Source organism: Dreissena polymorpha, chromosome 3 (assembly GCF_020536995.1).
Source record: "Dreissena polymorpha isolate Duluth1 chromosome 3, UMN_Dpol_1.0, whole genome shotgun sequence".
Lineage (NCBI taxonomy): Eukaryota > Metazoa > Mollusca > Bivalvia > Myida > Dreissenidae > Dreissena > Dreissena polymorpha.
Window position 1 is genome coordinate 58,744,415 of NC_068357.1, and position 21,109 is coordinate 58,765,523.

At 36.5% G+C, this 21,109-nt stretch overlaps 2 protein-coding genes across 2 annotated transcripts in view; one reads left to right on the forward strand and one right to left on the reverse strand.

Annotated features, from left to right (window-relative positions):
* Positions 1-325: 325 nt before the first annotated feature.
* LOC127874336 (serine/threonine-protein kinase Nek8-like) lies at positions 326-20,462 on the reverse strand. The gene is made up of 16 exons (XM_052418586.1): positions 20,288-20,462; positions 19,711-19,916; positions 19,257-19,312; positions 18,495-18,671; positions 17,333-17,382; positions 15,352-15,433; positions 14,364-14,572; positions 13,141-13,217; positions 12,057-12,229; positions 11,317-11,538; positions 10,981-11,098; positions 7,725-7,875; positions 6,512-6,669; positions 5,365-5,523; positions 4,533-4,691; positions 326-1,653 (listed from the first exon to the last, which is right to left on the reverse strand). The coding sequence occupies exons 1-16, from the start codon at positions 20,332-20,334 to the stop codon at positions 1,631-1,633; spliced, it is 2,067 nt and encodes a 688-aa protein (XP_052274546.1). The 5' UTR covers positions 20,335-20,462; the 3' UTR covers positions 326-1,630.
* The window catches only part of LOC127874337 (lipoamide acyltransferase component of branched-chain alpha-keto acid dehydrogenase complex, mitochondrial-like), a 29,802-nt gene continuing 29,131 nt past the window's right edge, over positions 20,439-21,109 (forward strand). The window contains exon 1 of the mRNA XM_052418587.1: positions 20,439-20,586. Within this exon, the coding sequence (XP_052274547.1) occupies positions 20,503-20,586 (84 nt within the window). The 5' untranslated portion in view covers positions 20,439-20,502. The remainder of the gene's footprint in view (positions 20,587-21,109) is intronic.

Consider the following 21,109-nt stretch of genomic DNA (forward strand, 5'->3'; position numbering starts at 1 on the left):
TTTTCTGTTTTGTATCTATAGGTTTATGACCAGCAATATGTTATAATGTAAAATAAGCCGCGAAAACTCCCCGTAACATCCCGTACTGCGTGTGATGCAGCTAAGAACTGCACAGAAAAAGACATTCGCTATCCTTGATCTCATTCATTAAACTATTTACGCCGTATATCTTTTTTAAAGATATTTCTTGTTCAATATAAGTTAATGTTGACGACGGATGACGCACGATACATACAAATTGATCACAATAGCTCACCATGAGCAGGTTGTGCTTAGGTAAGCTAAAACTGGGATTGTAAAGCAAAACAAACAGGGCACTTGCATGAATGTTTGTACAATTTTAATTTATCTATATGATTTTGTTTATGGTGAGAACATTTTGTTACATCAATTTAAGTTAAAAGTTATCAAAAGGACATTTAAAATTCAATAATAAAATGTACACAAGTTAAACTCAAACAATGTAGAGAACACAACACATGTGGCATAGACAAGTCAGATCTTTAGTTTATTTCACCTCATAACGGATTAAATACATAACAACCTTACACTTAACATATATGATTGTCAAAGAAGGACGGACTGACACATGAAGATCACTGACAATGAAAGACTACAATACTTCGTGTTACTTTAGATCACTGACAATGAAAGACTACAATATTTCGTATTACTTTAGATCACTGACAATGAAAGACTACAATACTTCGTATTACTTTAGATCACTGACAATGAAAGACTACAATACTTCGTATTACTTTAGATCACTGACAATGAAAGACTACAATACTTCGTATTACTTAAGATCACTGACAATGAAAGACTACAATTCTTTGTAGTACTTTAGATCACTGACAATGAAAGACTACAATACTTCTATTACTTTAGATCACTGACAATGAAAGACTACAATACTTCGTTTTACTTTAGATCACTGACAATGAAAGACTACAATACTTCGTATTACTTTAGATCACTGACAATGAAAGACTACAATACTTTGTATTACTTTAGATCACTGACAATGAAAGACTACAATACTTCATATTACTTTAGATCACTGACAATGAAATACTACAATACTTCGTATTACTTTAGATCACTGACAATGAAAGACTACAATACTTCATATTACTTTAGATCACTGACAACGAAAGACTACAATACTTCATATTACTTTAGATCACTGACAATGAAAGACTACAATACTTTGTATTACTTTAGATCACTGACAATGAGAGACTACAATACTTCGTATTACTTTAGATCACTGACAATGAAAGACTACAATACTTCGTATTACTTTATGTAAAAATCATTTACTGGTAATTTAGTCTTGCTCTGGGAAAAAAAGGCTTAATGCATGTGCATAAAATTCCGTTCCAGATTAGCATGTTTTATCACAGGCTAATCAGGGACAACACTTTCAGACCATACCGGATGGTCATTACATTAAAGCGGAAAGTATCACCCTTATTAGACTGTGCAAACTGCACAGGCTTTTATGGTATGACGCTTTATGCACTTGCACTAAATCAAGTTTTTTCACAACTTGGCCGCGCAGTTTGTGCGGTGTATCTGGCTTCAGAATCAAATAATGCTTGCTCTTGGTTTCTAATGACAGCTTCAATCAGTCTGTCACACTCTGAGTAGCTGAAAATTGCAATAATGATATTAATAGTAGTAAAAATAATAATTATTGTTATTACTATTTATAATAACAACAACATGAATTCAATTATCAGTAAATGATGATCAAGATCATTGTGACAGGTAATGATAATGATTATGGTGATGATGACTACAATAGTAAAAATCACACACATGATGATGATGAGGTTTAAAACAAAAGCCAGCAGGTTCCCACATATGGGTGTAAACATTACTTATTTTTTATCAGGCTTTTAATGCCAGGAGCCAAAACTGTAACTTAAAATTCAAAAACAGCAACAGGTGGTTTCGGATCAATAACTTAAATTTGAATTGACCAATCACTGTTGCAAACTTGAAACAAGAGGTCCTGAAAGGCCCAAAGTCACTCACCTGAGATAACAAGATATTATTGGGACAAATCTTTTGACCAAGTTTCACGAAGATCGGAAAATAAATGTGGCCTCTAGAGTGTTAACAAGGTTTTACTATAGCCTTATATGGAAAAATGCCTCCCCCCCTGACAGCCATGTTTTTCAACCAACCGGCATCATTTTTGAACTCGTCACAGATATTTTTGGGATGAATCTTCTGAACAAGTTTCCTGAAGATCGGACAGTAAATGTGGCCTCTAGAGTGTTAACAAGATTTTACGATAGCCATATAAGGAAAAATGCCCCGCCCCTTGGAAGCCATTTTTTTCAAGCAAACATAATTATTTTCATACTCATCCAAGATATCATTGAGACCAATCTTCTGACCAAATTTCATGAAGATTGGACAATAAATGTGGCCTCTAGAGTGTTAACAAGGTTTTACTATAGCCATATATAGCCATATAAGGAACAAGACGTGTTTGTGAAACACAATGTCCCCCTATATGATGTTTGACCTTGTAGAATGACCTTGACCTTGTGAATGATGACCTTGACCTTTCACCACTCAAAATGTGCAGCTCCATGAGATACACATGCATGCCAAATATCAAGTTGCTATCTTCAATATTGCAAAAGTATTCATAAAATAAGAGATTTGGGCCACATATATTTGACCTCTGACCTTGAAGGATGACCTTGACCTTGACCTTTCACCACTCAAAATGTGCAGCTCCATGAGATGCACATGCATGCCAAATATCAAGTTGCTATCTTCAATATTGCAAAAGTATTTATAAAATAAGCGATTTGGGCCACATATATTTGACCTCTGACCTTGAAGGATGACCTTGACCTTGACCTTTCACCATTCAAAATGTGCAGCTCCATGAGATACATATGCATGCCAAATATCAAGTTGCTATCTTCAATATTGCAAAAGTATTCATAAAATGAGCGATTTTGGCCACATATATTTGACCTCTGACCTTGAATGATGACCTTGACTTTGACCTTTCACCACTCACAATGTGCAGCTTCATGAGATACACATGCATGCCAAATATGAAGTTGCTATCTTCAATATAGCAAAAGTTATTGCAAAATGTTAAAGTTGGCGCAAACAGACAGACCAACAGACAGGGCAAAAACAATATGTCCCCCACTACTATAGTGGGGGACATAAAAATTCGCCGTCCCTGGTGGCCATGTTTTTAAAGCAATCAAAACCATTTTCGAACTCATCCAAGATATTATTGGGACAAATCTTCTGACCAAGTTTCATGATTATCGGAAAATAAATGTGACCTCTAGAGTTTTAACAAGGTTTTACTAAAGCCATATATGGAAAATAGTCCCGCCCCCGTGGCGGCCATGTTTTTCAGCCAACAGGCATCATTTTTGAACTCATCTATGATATTATTTGGATGAATATTCTGACAGAGTTTCATTAAGATCGGATTATAAATGTGGCCTCTAGAGTGTTAACAAGATTTTACGATAGCCTTATATAGCCATATAAGGAAAAATGCCCCGCCCCTTGGCGGCCATGTTTTTCAAGCAAACGTAACCATTTTTGAACTCATCCTAGATATCATTAAGACAAATCTTCTGACCATATTTCATCAAGATTTGACAATAAATGTGGCCTCTAGAGTGTGAACAAGGTTTTACTATAGCCATAAAAGGAAAAATGCCCTGCCCCCTGGCGGCCATGTTTTTCAACCAACCGGCATCATTTTCGAACTGGTCCAAGATATTATTGGGATGAATCTTCTGACCATGTTTCATGAAGATTGGACAGTAAATGTGGCCTCTAGAGTGATAACAAGATTTTACTGTAGCCATATAAGGAAAAATGCCCCGCCCCTTGGCAGCCATGTTTTTCAAGCAAAGGTTACCATTTTTGAACTCATCCAAGATATCAGTGGGACAAATCTTCTAAGCAAGTTTCATAAAGATCGGAAAATAAATGTGGCCTCTAGAGTGTTAACAAGGTTTTACTATAGCCATATAAGGAAAAATGCCCCGCCCCCTGGCGGCCATGTTTTTCAACCAAACAGCATCATTTTCAAACTCGTCCAAGATATTATTGGGATGAATCTTCTGACCAATTTTTATGAAGATCAGACAATAACTGCGGCCTCTAGAGTGTTAACAAGATTTAACTATAGCCATATAAGGAAAAGTGCCCCGCCCCTTGGCAGCCATGGTTTTCAAGCAAACGTAACCATTTTCGAACTCATCCAAGATATTATTGAAACCAATCTTCTGACCGAATTTCATGAAGATTAGACAATAAATGTGGCCTCTAGAGAGTTAACAAGGCAAATGTTGACGCTGCACAACAGACGATGGACAAAAAGTGATCACAAAAGCTCACCATGAGCACGTTGTGCTCAGGTGAGCTAAAAAGACATAAGCTCAAGACATTTTTTTTCATGCTCAGTTAACATTTAACATATTAAGTGGTTTACTGTACAAAAGAAAGGGAAAAGTAAGACTTACGTTTAGTGGCGAGTAATGTTGTTCCGTGGCTGCAGGATATGGAGACGACAGTGAACACTTCATCGCTGGGTATGCTGACTGGTTTAGGAGTCATTGTGTCTGAATCAGACCGGCCCAGCCGACCTCGCGCACTTTTACCAAATGAAAACACTTCAGCATCTGAAGGACAATTACATAAAAAATATTAATAAATATCCATGCACAGCAAAAAACTAAAATATTCAGGGTAGAACAGATGGATAATCTGCCATTTGTCTTGTGGTCTTGACCTTTAGCCATTGGCTAGAGTAGGCTCCACAACTTGAAGCCTTAAACTTAAGTTGTTGGCCTGATTTATCTTCAAAAACATTCAACTAGAATATTATGGAAACTTACTTATAGATGCTTGCCTGTAATGTGCGTTGAAAATTGATGAGTTAATTGTTACCATGGAAACAAGAAAATGGAGCAATAACTCCATGAAAGATCAAAGGACCATAACAACTGGTCAATATGACAATAACCCCTTAGTAAGAAAGGCGTGTAACATGTTCTTGAAATGGGTTATTATTTACAGAGAACTTGAACAGCAATAAAACTGGACTGCTTTTAATCAATGTTAAAAAACTCCATGTCTACCCTACAGGAATGGTGGGGAATGGTGCATATAAAGTTTAATCAAATTCGAATTTTCAGTTTCAGAGAATTTTCACAAAGTACAGGAAGGAGAGCAGATATTGAAGGGTAAAATTGTTAAAGAATGTGTTCCTCACCCCAAAAATCACAACAAAATCATAGTTAGAATTCTTAATGCGCCCCCTTTTGGGGAACACATCACAAAGTACAAGCATACCTTGACTAACGGCCACTGTAAAGGTATCCCCACACGCTACCATGGTGATTTTGCGGTCTTTCACAGTGGATACCAGGCCTGCTTGTTTGCTGTTGAAGTCCGTTTGATATCCAAGCTGCCCAAACTGGTTTGCACCGCATGTGTATAGCTCACCATCAACTGAAAATCAGCATTCCAGAAACACGGTTATTACTGTAAAATCATTTATATTTGTAAACATAAAAATGTCCTGTTCTTTTTTTTTAAATAACTTTTTAACAGACTTGTCAAGTCATGGATTTCTGATTTTGAAAAAAGAGGAATTTGTATCTGTCCTTTTCTGATGTATTTGTGTTAAATTCATGGATTTGTCAACCCAAGAAATCAACAAAAATGTATGTCTACAAAGAAAAATGATTTTTCAATATTATTATTTTTAACTTGCACTGGTAGTTCCATATGACATCTTTCTGATCGAAGTTCACAAACAACTGACATGAATTAAACCAAAAAAAAAAAATTTTAAAATTGTTCATACTGTACTCGCTGAAAAAAAGTGCTGGGAGTGAATTAGCATGTACCAGTATAATATAAACGCCGTTAATAACAGGTGATTGCTAACATTGAAAGACAATATAAATTGTCCCTCTAAAACGAGAAACAGTTTTAAACACAGAAAATGCTATTTAATACAAAAAATTCAAGAAGAGGTATTGAATTTAATTACCGTACATGTGGATTGTGGCTTAAGACAAGGCAAATTCTGTTGATAGAAAGTCCATTGAAAACATATCTTTCAGTGATACATTTTACTTTTTGCAATTAAAAAAATATGCAATAACTTTCATTTCATACCTCTTAAGTTTGAAATTAGCATGATTATCTCCATATATTTTAACTCTGGAAAAACCGGGTTTAATGAATGTGCATTAAGTGTTATCCCAGATTAGCCTTGTTAGGGACGACACTCCCTTTTTTATAGTATTTTTCCTTCAAAGAAAGTCTCTTTGCAAAAATCCATTTTATGTGGAAAGTGTCGTCCCTGATTAGCCTGTGCAGACTAGCATAGGCTAATCTGTCTGGTACGAGACTTGCATTAAGCCTCGTTTTTCCATAGCAAGGCTCAAATATTCTGTGTTATGGCATACACATTCTGATAATCACTCACCTGTTACAATTGCAGAATGAGACGTCCCAGTGGCAACTGTTTTTACAAGGGAATTTCCTATCGGAGGGGAAGTTACTCTAGTGAAAGTCCTCACTTCCTCCACTGATTTGGTAGTGACTCCCTCCCTTGTGTTTTCATCCAAACAACATTTGTTGTACCTGTAACAGTAAAAAACAACAACCAAAAACATTTAGTCAATTTCTTTCCCTAGAAACATACATTTTCAGAACACAGAGGAGGCTTCTGAAATGAAGAAAGAAAGCTAATAAACACACTTAAATGATTACTGCGATGATTACCATGCAGGCTATCTGAGTATGGAGTATCTTTTTCTTCTTCAGAAATTGTGATGTCAAACAAGAGTTTAAGTCCTGAACATTTGAGGGAAGAAATTATCACCTTCAACAACTTAAATGACAACAGACAGGGGGACTCAGTCACTAATATGAGCATATTTGAAGTTATTTCATCTGTATACTTAATAAATAGGCTTAATTATTGATATACTTTAATGGGTTTTTTTCCCGGTGACCAGCCCATACTTACTAAGTTAAGATTAAACTCACAATCTATGGTCTTAAAATATGGTTTATAATAATCTATTAAAGTAAGAAGGGCACGAAAATTCACACCAGTAAGTATATCAGAAGCTTTCTGTGAAAACTGCATGTGCCTAAAATGTCATCCCAGATAAGGGAGGACAGTATGCTTCATCCCAGATAAGGGAGGACACTCTGCTTCATCCCAGATAAGGGAGGACACTCTGCTTCATCCCAGATAAGGGAGGACACTCTGCTTCATCCCAGATAAGGGAGGACACTCTGCTTCATCCCAGATAAGGGAGGACACTCTGCTTCATCCCAGATAAGGGAGGACACTCTGCTTCATCCCAGATAAGGGAGGACACTATGCTTCATCCCAGATAAGGGAGGACACTATGCTTCATCCCAGATAAGGGAGGACACTATGCTCTGTCATCCCAGATAAGGGAGGACACTATGCTTCATCCCAGATAAGGGAGGACACTATGATTCATCCCAGATAAGGGAGGACACTATGTTTTTATGGCATTTTTCAGCTAAAGGAGGTCTCCTCTTTAGGAAACTCTTGTATAGGCGGAACTGCAAGTCGAATTTGCGAGCTGCACTTTACTCACATTCATTAGACACTATTTTCCCATATTGTGGCTCATAGACTTATATTCCTAACTCACCTGTTGCTTCCAGAGCAGAAGAGCTTGTTGTCAAGGGTGATAATCATGGAGCAGTCTACTCCACAGTTCACAAAACATGGACTGGACCCCTCAGGAAAACTCACAGCCTGAGGCGTGGTGTGTGAATCCGCGTTACCCAGTCCAAGCCGGCCTGTTGTAACATAAGTTTATGGTGTTAATGTTTGTTTTTTATTTTGTCTTGTGTTTAATGATTGTTGTGTCAGTTTGTGGCCAGTTTCCTAGGCATGCTTAGTTATAAACCAGTATTAAGTGCTGATACTGTTGCCAGTTCTTTCACAAACTGTCTTACGTTATTAAATGGTAGAGGGAGAATGGCCTTAAAAATTAATGATAATAAAACAAGACATGTGTCAACCAGACACAGATGCCCCCACATTCCAATTTTGTCAGTAAACTCCACTTTTGTAAAAAAAAGCTTTTCTACGGTCAAATTTGACTTTGGACCTCTAAGTATGACTTTGACCTGAGGTAGGGAGATGGATGTTACACACGATATGCTGTCTCATTATTGTGGTCATTATTGGCAAGATATTTGAAAATGCATTATAAATGAAAGAAGTAACAATCTACTCAAGTTGTTTTATGTACAAATTTGGCATTTGACCTCTTAAAATAACCTTGACTTTGAGGTAGAGAGGCAGGTGTTAAACGCAAAGAGTCGTGCAATTGGTCACACTTGGGAAAAGTTGCTAGTATTTTAAATTCATCAATTTATGGGAAAAAAATGGTTGAGGGGAATATTAACTAAATTAAGTGAATTCATATTTATTTGGATATGTTTAATCCCATAGTTTCTGTGTGTAAGATGTGTATACATTTTAAAGAATTTCTTGACAGCCACCTGATTTTTTAAAATATATGCCAACTGTATGAATAAAAGAAAACATTTACACATTGAATGCAGCAAAATGTTCTGATACCATTGCAGGAAATTAAAATGGTATATATTGTCCAACAAAAAAACGAGCATTTTGTATTTTGTTTAATCTATTTTGCCAGACCACATCAAGAGTTGAAATTCTGGCAATTGCTATCAGAAACACAGATTTTTAATCATTATGGGCTCACTTTATTTTACGAAATATTTTACAAAATATTTGTTTATTTTTAGTGTTTATGGGGCTTTAACAAATAAATGAGAAGCATTTTATCAGTGTAATTGATATATTTTCACAGCATCCGCCTGCACTATCTATCTTGACTTAATATATGCTAGTGTCTAAGAATGCAATCATGCATGATACTAATTCAAACTAGAAATGGCGCGGCAGAGGCCGACGCGTATCCCCACGCCGAATGTTTGACCTAGATGTGCCCCAGGGTTGGTAATGGGGCCATGCATAGCTGAGATTGACCGTATTGTCATAAGAGAAGTTCATCATCAATTAAAAGTGAATTGGTGTAGAAATGAAGAAGTTATAGTAAAAGGCAATTTTGGGTGGGTGTGACATATGTGGGCAGGGCGCCCCAGGGTTGGTAATTGTGCCATGCATAGTTGAGATTGACCGTATTGTCATAAGAGAAGTTCAGTATCAATTTGAAGTGAATCGGTGTAGAAATGAAGAAATTATAGTAAAAGGCAATTTTGGGCGGGTGTGGTCTATGTGGGCGGGGCCCAAGGGTTGGTAATGGGGCCATGCATAGTTGAGATTGACCGTATTGTCATAAGAGAGGTTCAGTATCAATTTGAAGTGAATCGGTGTAAAAATGAAGAAATTATAGTAAAAGGCAATTTTGGGTGGGTGTGGTCTATGTGGGCGGGGCGCCCCAGGGTTGGTAATGGGGCCATGCATAGTTGAGATTGACTGTATTGTCATAAGAGAAGTTCAATATCAATTTGAAGTGAATCGGTGTAGAAATGAAGAAATTATAGTAAAGGCAATTTTGGGTGGGTGTGGTCTATGTGGGCGGGGCCCCAGGGTTGGTTATGGGGCCATGCATAGTTGAGATTGACCCTAATGTCATAAGAGAAGTTCAGTATCAATTTGAAGTGAATCCGTGTAGAAATGAAAAAATTATAGTAAATGGAATTTTTTGGTGGGTGTGGCCTATGTGGGCGGGCGCCCCAGGGTTAGGATTGGGGCCATGCATAGTTGAGATTGACCCTAATGTCATAACAAAAGTTCAGTATCAATTTGAAGTGAATCCGTGTAGAAATGAAAAAATTATAGTAAATGGAAATTTTTGGTGGGTGTGGCCTATGTGGGCGGGGCGCCCCAGGGTTGGGAATGGGGCCATGCATGGTTGAGATTGACCGTATTGTCATAAGAGAGGTCCAGTATCAATTTGAAGTGAATCGGTGTAGAAATAAAGAAGTAAATGTAAAATAACCTAAAAAAATGAGTGATAATTTCTGACGCGGCCCCACCCCAACCGCTATAACTTTTGACCCAGGGGTCAGATCAAAATTCCAAATAGTGCAGGGTCGCACATATGCTCATAGCTACCATGTGTGTAAGTTTCAAGGTTCTAGTGCTTTTAGTGTAGGAGGAGATAGTGGCCAGGACGGACGGACAGACAGACAGACAGACGGACGGACGGACGGACAGCGGAGATAACCACAATATCCCCACCTTTTTTTCAAAAAGCGTGGGGATAATCACTGCCATATAAAGTTTTACTTAAGCAATATTTTGAACAGGCAGCATGACTCTGGGGTATTTCTGAATTCATCTCAATTGTAAACGTATGGTGAATCTTTTAATCAACAGTTAATATCAAACAATTTTAAAATTATCTTAAAATACATAATTGTGTTGCGAAACATACATTTAAATATGAAGTACACTTCATTGATGATCAAATCTGCATACCCCAATATCAGGAAATGGAAAAGCTCGCCTGCCATCCTATGAACTCCTTCTAATTTAATTAATTGGCCCATTACAACACATTTAAACCCCAGTTGTGCTGTGCAAATGTTTACCTTGCCCCGAAACTAAAAATTGAGCCAGCCGTTCTGCTTGACTACACTTGCAAATTAAAATTATGTTTACATAATTTGAGCACACAGATTACTGTTTTCAAATATGTTGTCGTAATTCAAACAGTTACTTGCATTTGTTTCCCTAAAATAACATTAGATGACATGGAAGTTGAACAAATCTGTTCAGTGAACTCTGCTCAGTAAAAATTAACATCTTTAACTTTAATATTTATTTAATTATTATCTGTGGATTATATAAACTGTTTGGTTTATTTAAAAAAGAAGAAAACAAGAAGCAACAATTGTTACCATTATCCCCTCGCCCCCATGCAAACACTTGATTCTCATTGGTCACTGCCAGGACATGTGATGCCCCACACGACACCTGCACCACCTCGTAACCTAGCAACGCTTCAACGATCTTTGCCTTCAATGCAAAGTACATTACACTTAGTTAAACTGCCAAACATACTAGGAAGTAAATTACGTGATATTTAATAGAGCCTTAAAAACATCTGACCATAATTTTACAAATAGTTTTATATGATAAACACACAACTGCCTTATGAAAAAATTAAAATGAACGTTGTTTTAACTAAATTCGGACTCGAAACATCAAAATGACATTGGAAATACTATACCTACCTGTGTGACATCATTGAGGCTTCCATGCCCAAGGCACCCGTGTGCCCCACTCCCATACGTCATGAGGATCCCGCGATCAGTGAGACACGCCACAAACAGGTCTCCACACGCCACATGTTGGATCGCAACCGCAGACTGGCCTTCAAGAAACCGCGGGAAGTATCCCGGTGAGCCTGTATCCAAGGCTCCAGGGATTAGGGAGTCAGCCCCTACGCCTTGGGACTGTGAGGACATTTAAAGACTGTATGACAAGTGGTTAAATAGCAACGTAGAATTACTTAGGAATTTTGCGAAAAACAATGAATTTTCTGCAATTTCTTTCAGCCCAAATTGTGCCCATAATTGAGGTAGAAATTTACTGTGACACTGGTTTTATATTAAAACATATTTATTAGTTTGATAGCAAGTATAAACAGTTGTAAAACAACCCTGCTAGAAACCATACTATCAGAGAAAATGAATCAATAATAACACATTTGTGGTATTTAATTATTCTTCATTTCCATTTTGCTAACTTTCTACACGCGGAAATATCTTATAAGGTTCTAGATTTAATCCCAAGAAAAAAAAGATTTTTTTTTACTGTTCTGAACTTGTGTCACATGAACCTTCCATATTGACAACTGATTTGAGGGCACAAGTCTGTATGACAAATACTTTACAACATGTCATTTGTATTTGTAACCCATGTAAATCCTGTGCACAACATTCTTCACTGTGTTACCAATAACAACGTTTACCTCCCAGTTGAAGAGTCTCCCATTTTTTGTGACCGCCGCTTTCTGAGTCCGGCCAGCAGACACCTCAATGACCTGAGTGTCATTGGTTGGCAAGGGAAGCTTGATTGCCGAGTTGATACCCCCACCCCAGCAATACACGCTACTCAGGGACTGGGGTTTGGCCGGCATGGACTCTATAGATAGAATAAATACCTGACGTACATGTACATTAAGGCTGCAGTTTGATTTTTTTTGCTAGGGCGGTTTTCATAAAAGAATCATAGGCAAACTTGAATTCTAATTGTTAAGATTTATTTGTGAATACTTCCCTGAATAAATTTGAGCCTCGCTTAAGGACAATAGGACTTGATGCATTTAAGTAAAGTTTCGTCCCAGATCAGGGACATCCTTTTCCGCCTAGATTTGAATTTTGTATAGAAGAGACCTCCTTTAAAGAAAAATTCCATAAAAGCAGAAAGCGTCCTCTCTAATCTGGGGTGACATGTATGCACATGCATAAAGTCCCGTTACCCCAAAACAAAGCTCCATTAAAGCAGAAGTTTGAAAAAATTTACTTAGGGCGGTTTTCAAATAGCATCATGGGAAAACTAGTATCCTTATTGTTAAGATTTATTTGTGACTACTGCCCCTTATCCATATCTTTACTGTTAGAATATGGATAAGCTTAATATTACTTCTACATTGTGATTCTCAGTCAGTTCATTAATATTCACAGATGTTGGTTTAAAAATATATCCTTGCTGAATTCTACACCTTGAATCAATTAGACAATCCAATCCGAATGCAGCATTCAATAGTAAATACAAGATGTTAAAATTATGTGAGCTTGTTCAAGGAAAACTGGGGTTATTGCATGTGCATTAAGCTTTGTCTCAGTTTAGACTGTGCAGTCTGAACAAGTTAATAAGACATTTTCCATCTAAACTGGATTTTTGCCAAGAAGAGACAGAAAATTCCATACAAGCGTAAAAAGACCTCCCTTATGAGCCTGTGTTGACTGCATAGTCAAATCTGGGATGACACTTTACGCACATGCATTAATCCCAGTTTTCTCAGAACAAGGCTCATACCATCGCCTTCATACCCCTGACACTGACTGCACTGCCCCGTACTCTGCTCCTGGCTGTTGATGGCAAGGCAGGAGTGATGGGCCGATATGTCCTGATAAGAAAAACATGCCATATGCAAGTATTAGGTGAATTCAGTTGATATTAAAATCAAACTAATCTAGTTTTTTATGCAATCACTGCAATTAAAATAAATTGCCTGGTAAACCAGAAAAGACTTGTCAGATCTAAATATTATGGTTAAACAAGAGGGCCAAGATGGCCCTAGTTCGCTCACCTTTTTGAACTCAACCAACATATCATTAAGACAAACATTTTGACAAAGTAACATGAAGATTGGGCATGAAATGTGACTTCTACAGTGTTTACAAGGTTTTTCTTTGTTTGACCTAGTGACCTAGTTTTTTACCGAGCACGACCAAGTTTCGAACTTGATCGAGGTATCATTGGGACAAATCTTCTGACCAAGTTTCTTGAAGGTCTGACAAGAAATGTTGCCTGTAGAGTGTATACAAGGTTTTTCTATAGTCAAATAAGGAAAACTGCCCCGCCCATTGGCGGCCATGTTTTTCAACGGACCAGAACCACTTTTGAACTCAACCAACATATCATTAAGACAAACATATTGACAAAGTTACATGAAGATTGGGCATAAAATGTGACATCAACAGTGTTAACAAGGTTTCTATTTTTTTTTTGAATTTGTGACCTAGTTTTTGACCCAGCAATACCCAGTTTCGAACTCGATCGAAATATCATTGGGACAAATCTGCTGACCAAGTTTCATGAAGATCAGACAAGAAATGTGGCCTCTAGAGTGTTGACAAACCAAATGTGGACAACGGACAGACGGACATAAGACGGACAAAGACTGATCACAAAAGCTCACCTAAGCAATCAGGTGAGCTAAAAATTGAATGATTCTAGAGTTTACTCCAATCAATGTGATCGGAAATCAATGGACCAGTTATTGTATGCTAGTGTACTTATGTACGTCGTGTTATAGTTTTGACATTCATCAGGCAACAGTTTTGTAGATGTTATGTAACAGTTGAAAAACATGGCCACCAGTGGGCGGGGCAGTTACAAAATAAGGCTTGTTACCTCGCAAAAGGTATTTTCCAGAGGTCGGTATGTATGTTATGGATATGGTACCTTGCACACTGTTTTTTTTTCTCCTGGTGGGTGTGTATGTTTATCTAGCACAGGGTATTTTCCCCTGGTCGGTGGGTATGTTTACCTTGCACAAGGTATCTTCCCAAGGTCAGTGTGTATGTTGATGATTGCGTTGATGATGATTGGCTGGGCCATGATCTGGTTGATGTCAGGGCGCTTGCCAGGGTCAAGGTGAAGCATGGAAAGGATCAGGGACCGCAGCTCGTTGCTGTAATGCTCCGATATCGGGGCGAACGTGCCGCGCATGATCTTCAGGATTAACGCTGGCAAATTCTATAATGAATAGTTAAAAACAATAACTGTTCTGACAAAATATTAAGCTTCACGTACTATTTTGTATGTGTTTTTGTTCTCATTTATCAGGTAAATTGTTTCTTGCATGATCTTCACAAATAACGCTGGCAAACTCTAGAAAATATTATTCTTCCTTTGAAAAAACCTGCTTTGATGCATGTGCATAAAATGTTGTCCCAGATTAACCTGTGCAGTCTGCAGAGGCTAATCAGGGACGACGCATTCCGCTTTTATGATATTTTTTGTTTAAATGAGATATCTTTTCAAAAAAAATTCAGTCAAGATGGAAAGTGTTGTCCTTGATTAGCCTACGCGGACTGCACAGGCTAATCTAAGACGCAACTTAGTGCACATGCGTTAAACCTTGTTTGCCAAGAGTGAGGCTCGTATATTACTGTTCAGAACAAAATATTTATCTGCACGAACTAAATTGTAGTTATCATTTTTCGTGAAAAATGTCCCTTGGATGTTTTTTAGAAATAACATTCTAAATAGATTGGTTATCATACAGTGAGAAACTTTTGTACCAAATGAAACTAACATGCACGCCCACCGTGTATATTTATGCACAAGTTTTGGATTTTATTATAAAACAGATTGAAGGTATGCCAAGCCTGTCAACATGAATGCACAGCTTTTATGTTCAGAAAATCATCAGATTTCAAATGATTAATTTACAAGGTATTTTATTGTTTCAGAAATGTAAATACACCCTAAAGATTATCCAATAATTTAAATGGTATGTCTGGAATACTCACTGCGGCCTCAAATGCCCGTTTCAGACTGGCCAGCTCATACAAGACACAGCCCAGTGCCCAAATATCACTCTTCTGGTTATATCTGCAGGCTTGATAGGAACAACAAATCATGGAATGGATCTCTGGATTCAAGGCATGACGGCACTGATCTCATTAAAATGATTCTTGCTCCCGAGTCCGGAATAATGAGGCTTAATAAATGTCTTTAAAATATCGTCCTTGAATAGCCTGTGCAGTCTGCAAAGGCTATTCAGGGACGAACCTTTGTGTGTTAATGGTATTTTATGTGTAAAGAAAATCTAGTTTAGGAGGACAATGTTGTCCCTGATTAGCCTGGGCTGCCTGCACAAGTTAATCTGAGATGACACTTAACGCACATGCATTAAGACCTGTTTTCCCAGATCAAAGCTCAAATAAAATTTGAGTGTATGCACCTTTAGTGCAAAGCATAGAAGAGACACACAGAAGTTGATTTAAGTGAGAATGTGCATTCACATAACTGATACATTCACTTTACTGTTTAAGAAAATTAAAACATAATTTAAATCTACAATTGTCTGTATGAATTATATTATTTAAAGTGAGATTGCGTAGTTTTACTTCATTTACAATATACAGTATTGTTTATTAAGAATGGTAATTTTATTACTGAGCACCAAATTTATTTTACATTCACATTGATAACCTGTGTAAACTTAAATACATGTAAGCCATAATGCAAACACGATAGGAGTCATCCTAATAAATAAACTTCCATAACTAAATACTAGTAAAACAAGAGATGTGTTTGTCAGAAACACAATGCCCTCTACTGCGCCGCTTTGAAATAAAATTTCTATTTATCATTTGGCATGTATAGTAATCATCTCCATTTAAAGCTTATTACTTCCTTTGGATTTTGTCCAATCCAACTGGGGGGTGGGGGAGGTCTGTAGACAGTCAAAAATGACCAAGTCAGACATCACTGACAACCAAGGCCTGTGGTTTATCAAATAGATTATAGCCAAAGTTCATCATGTATCTATGGACATAAGTCCACAGGTATGTAATGAAGCCAACCATTCACAAATTAGTACAGGAAAGAAATGATAATTATATCATTAAAAAAAAACCTTTGACAAATCAATCATTTGAGTTATAAATAATCAAAATAAAAAATCAGTACAGTAACTGTGAAAAGAATTTAAATTCTTGAAGGAAATATATAATCTGAGATTTATAATTATATAAATAATTGAATATAATTGTCTCTAACAAATAGCAAATGGTAGCAAATAATTAAAAGCCACTACTGTGACTGTAGATTCACCACTCAAAATGTGCAGCTCCATGAGATACACATGCATGCCAAATATCAAGTTTCTATGTTCAATATTGAATAATCATCTCCCTTTAAAGCTTATTACTTCCCTTGGATTTGTATTTTTGACCTTAGACCTTGAAGGATGACCTTGACCTTTTACCATGATGTGTTTATCAGAAACACAATGCCGCCTACTGCGCCGCTTTGATTTATTTAACAAAAATATATAATTTGGCAGGTCAGATAATTATGTCCATTTGAAGCTTATTACTTCCCTTGGATTTGTTTTTTGGACCCCCTGACCTAGTTTTTGACCAGGCATGACCCATATTCGAACTTGACCTAGATATTGTTTAGATACAACTTCTGACCAAGTTTCGTAAAGATAGGATGAAAACTAATTGAATTACAGAGCGGACACGAAAAGCATGACAGACTGACAGACAGACTGACTGACGGACAGTGCGAAAACTATATACCCCCTTTTCTTTGAAAGGGGGAATAAAAATGCCCAGATCCCATGAAAACATGATCAAGATAATAACTCATGTGTAACAAGCATTGTAATTTTTTGTCAATACATGTAATTTATATTTCGATTATTATCAAGTTAGAGAAATTCTGAAGTCAAGGGACTAGAGATATTGGATCAGTTGTTTTTATGTCATGTAAGGATACGGTTTTCCTTCGCAAAGCTCTGGAGAAATGTAGCATGGTGTCCCCACAACCTAGAATGTAAACAAAACACACCGTTACATTGTAACAAACAAATGTCTGACACTGTTCCATCAATCTGTATACAGGTAGTTGGAGCATATGAGACTGTAAGTTAGTCTAACCATATTTAAAATATTACACACCAAGTGAAACTTAAGCAGCACCATCAAGAATGAAACCTTATTATTGCGGGTGTTCCTTAATTTATGAAATCAAACCCATTGCCAAACCGTGAGAAATTGTTGAACTATTAAATTAAAAGATAAGCTATGCAATTTGTATTTGCAAACAAAAACAATCTTACCAAAACCTTTACTTCTTTGTACTCTTACTTTCATTTAGTTTTTAAAACTATTTCATATATAAATCACAGTTGATTGTATCAAAATGTTTTTCATAGGTCATTCTTAAAGTTCAGACCACATTTTAAGATTGAGGATTAGTATGTATTGATATGTTCACTTACTAGGTTACTTAACTTGCAGTCCTGATAATATATATTTATCAACAAAATAGAATATTTTCAAAATATTGTTTTCAGGCCAGTAAAATTATCTAACGTACAATTACAAACATGCACACAAATGGTCAATATTTCCAGGATTGGGAGTGAAACTATTGCATCTGATGTAGATATGTGTCTTGTTCTGAAAAAACTGGGCATAATGCATGTGTGTAAAGTGTCGTCCCAGATTAGCCTGTGCAGTCAGCACAGGCTAATCAGGGACGACACTTTCTGCCCAAATCGGATTTTTGCTAAGAAGAGACATAATTTAAGCAAAAAATGTCATAAAAGTGTCGTCCCTGATTAGCCTGTACAGGTTAATCTGGGACGACACTTTACGCACATGCATTATGCCCAGTTTTCTAAGAACAAGACACATATATTTACCAGACATAGATATACTACTGTTTCACGCTCTTCTCTCGATTGAAATAAATTCTTAAACTTTAATATGAGAAGCTCTCTGGAAAAAGCATACTTAATGCATATGAGTAAAGTGTCATCTCAGATCTGCACAGGCTTATCTGGGACAACACTTTACGCACATCCATTTACCAGCTAGACACATTTTGCCAGATTGGGGCTCATATAATATGGGAACTAAAGGTTATGACCTACTGTATAGGCTTTACTTTTACTGCTGAGGACTTTGGAGATGCCAAAGTCACCAATTTTAACGACTTTCTTCGTTTTGTCCAGTAGAATATTCTGTGTTTTTAGGTCACGGTGTAAGATTTGCTTTGAGTGCACATGCTGTATAGATAACAACATCTGGGCAAAGAAGCAAAGAATTTCCTGAAATTAGAAAAAAATTAAAACTGATTGACTTGATAAACAGTTTCTAATGAATCATATTCATTTCTAGTACAGAATATTTGTATTAAGTTTACAGCAAGAAATTCACAGATGACTCTGGGACATTAACCAATGGTTAATATGCTCTTTTGATAAAAAAGTGTATTTTTTAAGGAGGTACACTGAAGCCCCTTCAATATATACGCAAACAAGAGATGTGTTTGTCGGAAACACAATGCCCCCTATTGCGCCGCTTTGAAGCCATATATTTAACCTTTGACCTTGAAGGATGACTTTGACCGTGACCTTTCACCACTCAAAATGTGCAGCTCCATGAGATACACATGCATGCCAAGTATCAAGTTGCTATCTTCAATATTGCAAAAGTTATCGCAAAACTTTAACCAATGTTAAAGTTTTGGTGACAGACAGAATGACAGACCGACAGGCCAAAACAATATACCCCCGATCATTCGATTCAGGGGCATAAAAACAAAAAGATTTGTAAATAAGTATGTCCATATAATTATCAGCCCGATGTAAACAACTACATTATTGAATAAAATAATTCATAAAGTAACTTACCTCTTCCTCCAGTAGTCGACCATTCTGGGACTGTAAATAGTCATTAAGGGTACCACCTAAACACAAAATTTATTTTTATTATTTGCACTTACCTTAAAATCAATAAACAAAATTAATATAATATTTTGGTAATGCCGTACATAAAAGTCTTTACAAATGCTATCAATAATATTTATCCTTCTTTCACTTTGTGAGTATGTTTGAATAAATTTAATAAGATATTTAAGTTATGTCATATTGTGCTCTTAATTAAAAAAAATATGCATTTTACTTTTTGAACAAAAAATTACCAAGACAGTTATTTCAATGTTATTCTATCATTTGTGTTATTTACATACAACAAACTATTGAAATGACAATTAGGGGGGCAGGATTTCCTGATTTCTGAGGTAAATATATCACATTATTTATTGGTATCAAATTAAAACGCCATCTTCACTTGAAATGAACACACCCTGAGCGTATTCCATAACAATCATCAGCGCCTTATCCTCTAAGAAATTCTCATAATACTCGATGATATTTGGGTGACTCAACATCGATAGCACTATGACTTCATTCAGCGCGGCTTGCCTCTCATCCTTGGTCATCTGCTCCACCGGGATCTGCTTGATGATCACGTGTTTCTTGTCGCTCAGGCGGAGACATAAATGAACGGTCCTGTTGTGAAAACCATACAACTGTAATGGCAGAAGCACATTGTCATTTTAAAATATTCTGTTACCTTATTAAGCAGCAACTTATGAACCGCGGATAAACAATAAATCTGACTGTTGAGGCCTCTTGACATAAACTTTAATACTGTAGACACTTTGAATGTGTTATTATCTTAAAATTGCATACACTTTGCATCACCAGAATCAACATTTTTTGTTACTCCATAAGAAGGGCTTAATATTTTAGAAAAAAAATGTGACAACATATTGTTCATCTATGTTAACTTATTCACACTGTCTGCTATTGAAAAATATCCGAAATATAATATTTATCCGGACACACTGACAGAATTTATTATTTTCAAATAATCATACCCATATGCACCCCTTCCAACGACTCTGATCTTCTCATAATTGTCCATGTTTGATTTGAAACGTAATTTAGAAAGTCTAAATTTAAATTTTCGGTGACATATTGTAATAAAACTTAAAAATCGTCATTTTAACTAGTTTTTAATTGTTTACATTCCATGACAGTATTTCCGGTTTAATTTGGTACCCTGCATATCTTACTGTGTACATATTCTCACATGCACTGTATACTGGGTCCAAAAAATATGGCAGCAGCAAGAACATTTTCTAAACATTGGAGACAGTTTTGCAAATTGCGACAGGTGACATAAACACGTGTTGGTATTAGTGCTTGAAAATATATCATGACAATTCATTAAATCGTTTGTGAACTATTTTACTGCATGACATCTTTATTGATCTTAGCAGAAGCACATTTTTGGTGAAAAGGTCAAGTCTTCAATGCATTTTTTGAAGGGTGGGGAACTGATGATGCAAGATAATTGTCTATGTTAAAGGCTGGTGTTTATTAAGTGATTGTGGATTTATTTGATCATCCATACTGATTGAATCAATATGTTTGAACTCAAAACATAAGGAATGACAAGAATGAATACAATGCCAACTAAGCAAACTCCATAATTTTCAGCTTTACACTTATTTTGAATATATATTTACATACATACATGCCAGATGTCCTGATCTTGGCAGGAAAGTCCTGCTTTTTGGATGTTTGTCCGGGTGTCCGGATGTGACACAATTGGTCCCAACATTCGTAAAAAACGACATGCGTTCTATAAGTTCACAATAAAATTCGCTATTCAAGGTCCGTCTGGCTTAAATTTC

What these genes read in the sequence shown, in the direction of transcription:
- LOC127874336 (XM_052418586.1), bottom strand. Translation starts at nt 20,334, where the DNA reads ATGGACAATTATGAGAAGATCAGAGTCGTTGGAAGGGGTGCATATGG. An exon ending in TCATTCTGCAATTGTAACAG is followed by an intron (nt 5,524 to 6,511) that starts GTGAGTGATTAT and finishes GCTGATTTTCAG; the next exon opens with TTGATGGTGAGCTATACACA. An exon ending in AACATTACTCGCCACTAAAC is followed by an intron (nt 1,654 to 4,532) that starts GTAAGTCTTACT and finishes TGCAATTTTCAG; the next exon opens with CTACTCAGAGTGTGACAGAC.